This window comes from Somniosus microcephalus, chromosome 12, assembly GCF_052327205.1.
Source record: "Somniosus microcephalus isolate GS21.2 chromosome 12, FLI_Smic_1.0, whole genome shotgun sequence".
Lineage (NCBI taxonomy): Eukaryota > Metazoa > Chordata > Chondrichthyes > Squaliformes > Somniosidae > Somniosus > Somniosus microcephalus.
Window position 1 is genome coordinate 18457547 of NC_140998.1, and position 9921 is coordinate 18467467.

At 45.5% G+C, this 9921-nt stretch overlaps 1 protein-coding gene across 1 annotated transcript in view; it reads left to right on the forward strand.

Annotated features, from left to right (window-relative positions):
* efcab11 (EF-hand calcium binding domain 11) overlaps positions 1 to 9426 on the forward strand; it is a 140918-nt gene extending 131492 nt beyond the window's left edge. The window contains exon 7 of the mRNA XM_086002634.1: positions 9063 to 9426. Coding sequence (XP_085858760.1) covers positions 9063 to 9132 — 70 coding nt within the window. The 3' untranslated portion in view covers positions 9133 to 9426. The remainder of the gene's footprint in view (positions 1 to 9062) is intronic.
* The last annotated feature ends 495 nt before the right edge of the window (positions 9427 to 9921 follow it).

Genomic DNA, 9921 nt, shown 5'->3' on the forward strand with positions numbered 1-9921 from the left:
GCCCCCCCCCCCCCCACCCACCTCCTCATGCACACTAAAAATAAGATCCTCACTGATTACGATATAAGCGGCACATTTATAGTGATAACTAGTCGACCTCCTGTGAGTCAAGACCAAAAGTAGTCTTCAGGTGAAGTAAGGATGGAGGGCAGGGGATAATTGCACCAGGGTGTGTAGAGGTAATTCGATCCCCATTTTAAAGTCCATATATTCCTTGCTGATTTTTATATTTCCGGTATAAACCACGACGTCCACATTTTTCAGGCTGCATATAGTGACATCACTATTCCTGGCCAGAATGAAGATGTTTGGGTAATTCCCCCGTCAATCACACTTGGAGACCTGCTGTAAGTGGCTGGGATTGATTTTACGCCCATAATTTGTATTCAGTAACTATCCTCCACTCACTGCATTTTTGCTGGAGAAATCACCCTGCTTTTATCGGGAGACGTTGCTGCAGTTTCGATCATGAGTTTTGTTTGCTGTAGTTTGTAGAGACTCCTTTGAAATAGACTCTGTAGACTGTTTGCTCTTGTGGGCTGTTTAAAAAAGACTCTGTTTGCTGAGTAAATAGACTTTGCTTGCCGTAAAATAGACGGTCCGTTGTGAGTCCTGCTGTAAGCCCCGCCCCGCCTCCAACTCATTGGCTGACACAGCGCAGCTCACTGGCTGACACAGTGGTGTCAATAGACACTCTGCATTTTTAACACGCCTGCCTATGTAAATCTGTAGAGCTGTCATTACACCCTCCTGCCAGTGACGGCACTGCAGCCCATCCACCTGGGGAAGAGTGCAGTTACAATGTGACATGTTTACATATGCGGGCTGAAAACCGGCGGCAGCTGTTTGGTCACACGCTATACGCCCCCCCCCCCATCCCTCTTACCATGAGGGCGGGCGTCAGATCCACTAGCAGTTCTTTACCACCCCCTCCCCACCGCCCCTGCGAAGTTGAAAATGAATCCCCACCAATTTCATTTATAAATTTGGACAGAGGTATTCATGATGGAACGAAAGTTGACGGGAAGCACCTGCAGATGCAATATTTTTGATGAATTATAAAGCAACAACTTGCATTTATACAGCACCTTTAACACCCCAAGGCACGTCACAGGTGCGATTATCAAACAAAATTTGTCACCGAGCCACATAAGGAGATATTTGGACAGGTGACCCAAAAAACCTTGGTCAAAGACGTAGGTTTTAAGGAGCGTCTTAAAGGAGGAGGAGAGAGGAAGATATCTCGCTAATTGCCCATGCTCCAAATTCCACCCCCACTCTCTTCCCCCCTCAGTCGCTGCCAGGACTCTAACATTGTAGCCTCACTGATACGAGGCAAAGAACGCCGCCATTTCTATTAATAAACGTAGCAGTTACACAGCGAGGGACAGGGGCGCACTGCGAAACTATCCTTCAGATTTACTTTGAAATCAGCAGAATAGCAATTTTGCTGTCTGGGAGCCTGCTTGATGAAGGAAAGCTCCATTAAATACCAATCAGGCTCAGATTGTTTTGGCTCAGTGTACCGTCAGCCGGTCCCCGAACACACAAAAAGACATTCACTGATATGGGAATTTAATAGGTGTGTGCCACAAGAAAATTCTTTTATTAGCTCCTAATTTATCCCTGAGCAGTGGTATAATCGACCTCGTTGAATGCAAGCCCGTGTTGGCTGCATATACAGTTTCTACATGACAGGATCCCACTGTCTAAGGCCCCATTTGTACTTGCCTTACACTCTTTTTGTTGCCCATTTCATTTTTTTTCCCCCCACCCCACTTTCCTTCCTCCGGCTCATAGAAAGAAAAAAAAAGGAAAGGACTTGCGTTTCTCCAGTGCCTTTCACAACCTCAGGACGTCCCAAAGCGCTTTACAGCCAATGAAGTACTTTTTGAAGTGTAGTCACTGTTGTAATGTAGGGAAACACGGCAGCCAAGTCGTGCACAGCAAGCTCCCACAAACAGCAATGAGATAAAGACCAGGAGAACTCCCCTGCTCTTCTTCGAAATGGTGGCCACGGGATCTTTTACGTCCACCTGAGAGAGCAGACGGGGCCTCGGTTCAACGTCTCATCCGAAAGACAGCACCGCCGACAGTGCAGCACTCCCTCAGCACTGCACTGGGAGTGTCAGCCTGGATGATGGGCTCTGCACTCTGGAGAGGGGCTTAAAAAAAAAAGTACTACATTGGGTGCAAAGGGCTTTGGGACGTCCTGAGGTCGTGAAAGACGCAGGTTCTGTCTTTATATCACACCACGCAAACTGGGCCACCTGGGCTCTCGATATGAGGCTTCCAGTCGCTCCCAGTTGACTTGAATCCAACAACGACATTAAGAAAACGATTCCTCCGCCCATAGGAATAGGTTCGCTCTGTGCTTGAAAAGGAGGAATTAAAATTAGCGAGGGATCTGCCATTTGCAGTGTTTCTGGAGTGTTGCCAGCTCTATAATAGCAAGTGGAGACCACTCAGATGCAACCTTGTGTTGTGCTCCCAGTTCTTACGACCGTCGAGTATCAATATAAGTTTAGCTTTATTCAGAAATATGGCGTGCTGCCTGCCATGCTCGCTGAGAACTTTATCCCTGCCTGTGAGGGTAATTAAATCCAGGCTTGAAGTCTGAACAAATAGAAGTCATTGGCACAGAACAAGGAGGACAGACTCAACACTCACTGCCGCCCGAATGGTGTCTTCATTATCCTCGGCTTTGCTACCATATATTGCGCACATCTGTCAGTCCCTGACTTGAAGGACCCAAGGCAGCACAGAGCAAAGGGCCGCAACCTACAAAGTGACCGCTGAGTTGCTGGGCATCGAGTCCGCACAAAATTATAGATATACACAATAACTGAATCACTTTAGATGCTGCAGGATTTTTTTTTTTAATTCGCAGTTGTCATTTAATCAACGGCAGCCTCATTGCAGTTATTGAACAACAACAATTTGCATTTATATAGAATCATAGAATGGTTACAGCACGGAAGGAGGCCATTCGGCCCGTCGAGCCCGTGCCGACTCTCTGCAAGAGCATTTCAGCCAGTCCCACTCCCCCGTCCTTTCCCTGTAGCCCTGCAAATGTTTTTCCTTCAGGTACTTATCCAATTCCCTTTTGAAGGCCACGATTGAATCTGCCTCCACCACCCTTTCAGGCAATGCATTCCAGATCCTAACCACTCGCTGCGTAAAAAAGTTTTTAATAGCGCCATTAACATAGTAAAATGTCCCAAGGCACTTCACAGGAGCAAAATCAGAGAAAGTTTGATACCGAGCCACATAAGGAGACATTAGGACAGGTGCTTGGTCACAGAGGTAGGTTTTAAGGAGTGTCTTAAAGGGGGGGAGAGAGGTAGAGAGGCGGAGAGGTTTAGGGAGGGAATTCCAGAGCTTAGGGCCTAGACAACAGAAGGCACGGCCAGCAATGGTTGAACAATTAAAATCAGGGATGCTCAAGAGGCCAGGATTGGAGGAGCGCAGATATCTCGGAGGGTTGTAGGGCTGGAGGAGATTACAGAGATAGGGAGGGGCCGAGGCCATGGAGGGATTTGAAAACAAGGATGAGAATTTTAAGATTGAGGCGTTGCTTAACCGCGAGTAAATGTAGGTCAGTGAGCGCAAGGGGTGACGGGTGAACGAGACTTGGTGCGAGTGAGGACACGGGCAGCCGAGTTTTGGTTGAGCTCAAGTTCTTGTTCACTAGTTCTTGGAGCTGAAGCACCAGCCAATTAAAGCTTTGTCCGCAAATGTAACACCCCTATTTAAGAAAGGAGGGAGACAGAAAGCAGGAAACTATTGACCAGTTAGCCTAACATCTGTCATTAAGGAACTGATAGCAGGACATTTAGAAAATCATAATACAGTCAAGCAGAGTCAGCATGATTTTATGAAAGGGAAATCATGTTTGACAAATTTGCTGGAGTTCTTTGAGGATGTAACGAGCAGGGTGGACAAAGGTGAACCAGTGGATGTGGTGTATTTGGATTTCCAGAAGACATTCGATAAGGTGCCACATAAAAGGTTACTGCACAAGATAAGAGCTCACGGGGTTGGGTGTAATATATTAGCATGGATAGAGAATTGTTTAACTAACAGAAAGCAGAGAGTCGGGATAAATGGGTCATTTTCTGGTTGGCAAACGGTAACTAGTGGGGTGCCACAGGGATCGGTGCTGGGGCCTCAACTATTTACAATCTATATTAATGACTTGGATGAAGGGATCGAGTGTAATTTAGCCAAATTTGCTGATGATACAAAGATAGGTGGGAAAGCAAGTTGTGAAGAGGACACAAAGAATCTGCAAAGGGATATAGACAGGCTAAGTGAGTGGGCAAACATTTGGCAGATGGAGTATACGGTGGAAAAGTGTGAGCTTATCCACTTTGGTAAGAAAAATAAAAAAGTAAATTATTATTTAAATGGAGAGAGAGTATAAAATGCTGCAGTTCAGAGGGACCTGGGGGTCCTTGTATATGAAACATAAAAAGTTAGCATGCAGGTACAGCAAGTAATCAGGAAGGCAAATGGAATGTTGGCCTTTATTGCAAGGGGGTTGGAGTATAAAAGCAGGGAAGTCCTGCTACAACTGTACAGGGTATTGGCGAGACCACACCTGGAGTACTGCGTACAGTTTTGGTCTCCTTATTTAAGGAGGGATATACTTGCATTGGAGGCAGTTCAGAGAAGGTTCACTCAGAGGGTTGTAAATCTGTGGAATTCTCTGCCCCAGAGAGCTGTGGAGGCTGGGTCATTGAATATATTTAAGGTGGAGATTGACAGATTTTTGAACAATAAGGGAGTGAAGGGTTATGGGGAGCGGGCAAGGAAATGGAGCTGAGCCCAAGATCAGATCAGCCATGATCTCATTAAATGGCAGAGCAGGCTCAAGGGGCCAAATGGACTACTCCTGCTCCTATGAATAAGTGGCTAGAGGAATGGTGCAAGGGGGAGGGATTCAAATTCCTGGGACATTGGAACCAGTTCTGGGGGAGGTGGGACCAGTACAAACTGGACGGTTTGCACCTGGGCGGGACCGGAACCGATGTCCTAGGGGGAGTGTTTGCTAGTGCTGTTGGGGAGGGTTTAAACTAAAATGGCAGGGGGTTGGGAACCTGTGCAGGGAGACAGAGGAAAGGGAAGCAAGGATAGAAACAAAAGACAGGAAGGAGAAAAGCAAAAGTGGAAGGCAGAGAAATCAAGGATGTAAATTAAACAGGGCCACAGGAAATAATAATTCTAAAAGGACTAAGAGTGTTAAAAAATCAAGCCTGAAGGCTTTGTGTCTTAATGCGAGGAGCATTCGTAATAAGGTGGATGAATTAGCTGCGCAAATAAATGTAAATGGATATGATATAATTGGGATTACGGAGACATGTCTCCAGGATGACCAAGTCTGGGAATTCAACATCCAGGGGTATTCAATATTCAGGAAGGACAGGAAAAAAGGAAAAGGAGGTGGGGTAGCATTGCTGGTTAAGGAGGAGATTAACACAATAGTAAGAAAGGATATTAGCTCTGATGATGTGGAATCTGTATGGACAGAGCTGAGAAATACCATGGGGCAGAAAACATTAGTGGGAGTTGTATACAGACCCCCAAACAGTAATGCTGAGGTTGGGGATGGCATTAAACAGGAAATTAGAGACGCGTGCAATAAGGGCACAACAGTTATCATGGGTGACTTTAATCTACATATAGATTGGGCTAACCAAATTAGTAACAATACCGTGGAGGAGGAATTCCTAGAGTGTATACGGGATGGTTTCCTGGACCAATATGTCGAGGAACCAACGAGAGATTAGGCCATCTTAGACTGGGTATTATGTAATGAGAAAGGATTAATTAGCCATCTTGTTTTGCGAGGCCCCTTGGGTAGGAGCGATCATAATATGATAGAATTCTTCATTAAGATGGAGAGTGAAGTCGTTGACTCAGAGACTAGGGTCCTGAATTTAAATAAAGGAAACTACGATGGTATGAGGCACGAGTTGGCTAGGATGGATTGCGGAACGTTACTTAAAGGGTTGACGGTGGATAGGCAATGGCAAACATTTAAAGATCGCATGGATGAACTACAGAATTTGTTCATCCCTGTTTGGCATAAAAATAAATCAAAAAAGGTGACTCAACCGTGGCTAACAAGGGAAATTAGGGACAGCATAAGATCCAAGAAGAGGACATATAAATTGGCTAGAAAAAGCAGCAAACCTGAGGATTGGGAGCAGTTTAGGATTCAGCAAAGGAGGACAAAGAGATTAATTAAGAGGGGGAAAATAGATTATGAGAGTAAGTTTGCAGGGAACATAAAAACTGACTGTAGAAGCTACTATAGATATCTGAAGAAAAAAAGATTGGTGAAGTCAAGCGTAGGTCCCTTGCAGTCAGAATCAAGGGAATTTATAATGGGTAACAAAGAAATGGCAGTCCAATTAAATACATACTTTGGTTCTGTATTCACAAAGGAGGACACAAATAACCTCCCAGAGATGTCGGGGAACATAGGTTCTAATGAGAGGGAGGAATTGAATGAAATCAGTATTTGTAGGGAAATGGTGTTAGGGAAATTGACGGGATTGAAGGCCGATAAATCTCCAGGGCCTGATAATCTACATCCCAGGGTACTTAAGGAAGTGGCCCTAGAAATAGTAGATGCATTGCTGGTCATCTTCCAAAATTCTATAGACTCTGGAACAGTTCCCATGGATTGGAGGGTAGCTAATGTTACCCCACTATTTAAAAAAGGTGGTAGAGAAAAAACGGGGAATTATAGACCGGTAAGCCTGACATCGGTAGTGGGGAAAATGCGAGAGTCCATTATAAAAGATGTAATAGCAGAGCACTTGGAAAACAGTGACAGGATCGGACAAAGTCAACATGGATTTACAAAAGGTAAATCATGCTTGATTAATCTACTGGAATTTTTTGAGGATGTAACTGGTAGAATAGATAAGGGAGAACCAGTGGATGTGGTGTATTTGGACTTTCAGAAGGCTTTCGATAAGAGATAAGCGTGCAAAGTTAAAGCACGTGGGATTGAGGGTAAGGTACTGACTTGGATAGAAAGCTGGTTGGCAGAGAGGAAGCAAAGAGTTGGAATAAACGGTTCTTTTTCCGAGTGGCAGGCAGTGACTAGTGGGGTACCGCAGGGATCGGTGCTAGGACCCCAGCTGTTCACAATATATATTAATGATCTAGACGAGGGAACTAGATGTAATATCTCCAAGTTTGCAGACGACACAAAGCTGGGTGGGCGTGTGTGCTGTGAGGAGGATGCAGAGAAACTCCAGTATGATTTGGACAGGTTGGGTGATTGGGCAGATTCATGGCAAATGCAGTATAATGTGGATAAATGCGAGGTTATCCACTTCGGTGGCAAAAACAGGAAGACAGATTATTATTTGAACGACAATAGATTGGGAAAAGGGGAAGTGCAACGAGACCTGGGTGTCCTTGTGCACCAGTCGCTGAAGGTAAACATGCAGGTGCAGCAGGCGGTTAAGAAGGCAAATGGTATGTTGCCCTTCATAGCAAGAGGATTTGAGTACAGGAGCAAGGATGTCTTGCTGCAGTTGTACAGGGCCTTGGCGAGACCACACCTTGAGTATTGTGTGCAGTTTTGGTCACCTTATCTGAGGAAGGATGTTCTTGCCATGGAGAGAATGCAGCGAAGATTCACCAGACTGATACCTGGGATGGCAGGAATGACGTATGAGGAGAGATTGGGTCGATTAGGCTTATATTCGCTAGAGTTTAGAAGAATGAGAGGGGATCTCATTGAAACTTATAAAATTCTAACAGGACTAGACAGACTAGATGCAGGAAGGATGTTCCCGATGGCGGGGGAGTCCAGAACCTGGGGTCACAGTCTAAGGATAAGGGGTAAGCCATTTAGGACTGAGATGAGGAATTTCTTCACCCAGAGAGTGGTGAACTTGTGGAATTCTGTACCACAAAAGGCAGTTGAGGCCAATTCATTAAATATATTCAAGAAGGAGTTAGATATATTTCTTAAGGCTAAAGGGATCAAGGGATATGGGGAGAAAGCAGGGACAGGGTACTGAATTTGGTTGATCAGCCATGATCTCATTAAATGGCGGAACAGGCTTGAGGGGCCGAATGGCCTACTCCTGCTCCGATCTTCTATGTTTCTATTTCTTATGTTCTTAATTGTGTTTAATCTGCCCTCTCAATTAGAGTAGTAGAATGTTGGCTTTTATTTTGTGTACAGTATGTGGTGTATATTCACAGGATAACGTTATTTCCCCAGCCTTGCTCTAGGCATTAGTTTCACAGCTAGCTTTTCACTCTTTTGCGCCGTCTTCTGCTATATCATGCTGGGATGTGACTCCACAAGCCAATCCTGTATATACCTGCTGTTCATATGCACACTCAGAAAAGAAAGAGTTGCATTTAAAGATCAACTTATCACACCTCACAGAAATGTCATAAAGTGCTTTGACCTACAATGAATGGCAAATAGGCAAATGCAGGAACCATTTTGCAATCAGCAAGATCCCACAAAGAGTGGAGATGAATGACCAGTTTCAAGAACAACTCCAACTTGCATTTATGTAGCGCCTTGAACATAATAAAAACATCCAAGGTGTTTCACAGAAGCTTTACCAGACAATAATTGACACCGAGACACAGAAGGAGACATTAGCACAAAAGCTTAGTCAAAGAGGTAGGTTTTAAGGAGCGTCTTAAATGAGGAGAGAAAGTGGGAGAGGTTTACGGAGGGAATTCCAGAGCTTAGGGCCCAGGCGGCTGAAGGCACAGCCGCCAATGGTGGGATGAAGGATGCGGGGGGATGAATAAGAGGTCAGAGTTGGTGGAACGCAGAGTTCTCGGAGGGTTGTAGCACTGAAGTCTCAGCCTGGATTTTTGTGCTCAGGTCTCTGCAGTGGGACTTGAACCCGCAACCTTCTGACTCAGAGGCGAGAGAGTGCTACCCACTGAGCCAAGGCTGGGACTTCTGAGGATATGAAAGGCACTATACAAATGCAGGTTCTTTCTATCTCTTTACTGTTGTTTCTTTGTTGTTGACTGCTCCACGTTTTGCTTTGTTGCAGGGAAGTGGATCGGGATTTAGACGGCCATGTCAGCTACAAGGACTTTGAGTTCGTCATGGGCTACGAGTAAGAAGTTAATGAAGCCTGGAGTGAGGAGAGTAATTTCAGCCCTTCGACCCTGCGCCTTCCGCAGTCTGCTCCATAATGGAAGGAGGGTAACCTTACGAGGAAAAGCACCGCTCAACCAGAAATGCTGTCTAACTGTGGTTCATGTATTTCATATTATACATCTGTCTGAAGGGGTGATTGTGCAATCTGCTACTTTCAGGAGGAAGTGGCACTCACAAGCCGTGCACCGCCGGGAAATCACAGCTTTGTCACAATGAAAATTCAATACAATAAACATGTAATTTTATATATTACACATCATATCCCACAGTCTGGGTAGCGGATGCAAAGTAAGTCGTAGAGCCATAGAGTCATAACGGCCCAGGAGGAGGCCATTCGGCCCATCGAGTCCGTGCCGGCTCTCCCTAGAGCAATCCAGTCAGTCCCATTCCCCCGCTCTATCCCCGTAGCCCTGCAAGTTTATTTCCCTCAAGTGCCTATCCTGTCTCCCCTTGAAAACATTGAGTGTCTCCGCTTCCACCACTTCCATCGACAGCGAATTCCAGGTTCTCACCACTCGCTGCGTAAAGTGGTTTACCCCTCACAGCTGACACACCACCTCATAAGAACATAAGATGTAGGAGCAGGAGTAGGTCATTTGGCCCCACGAGCCTGCTCCACCATTCAATGAGATCATGGCTGATCTGATCTTGGCCTCAACTCCACTTCTCTGCCCGCTCCCCATAACCCTCGACTCCCTTATCGCTCAAAAATCTGTCTATCTCCACCTTAAATATATTCAATGACCCAG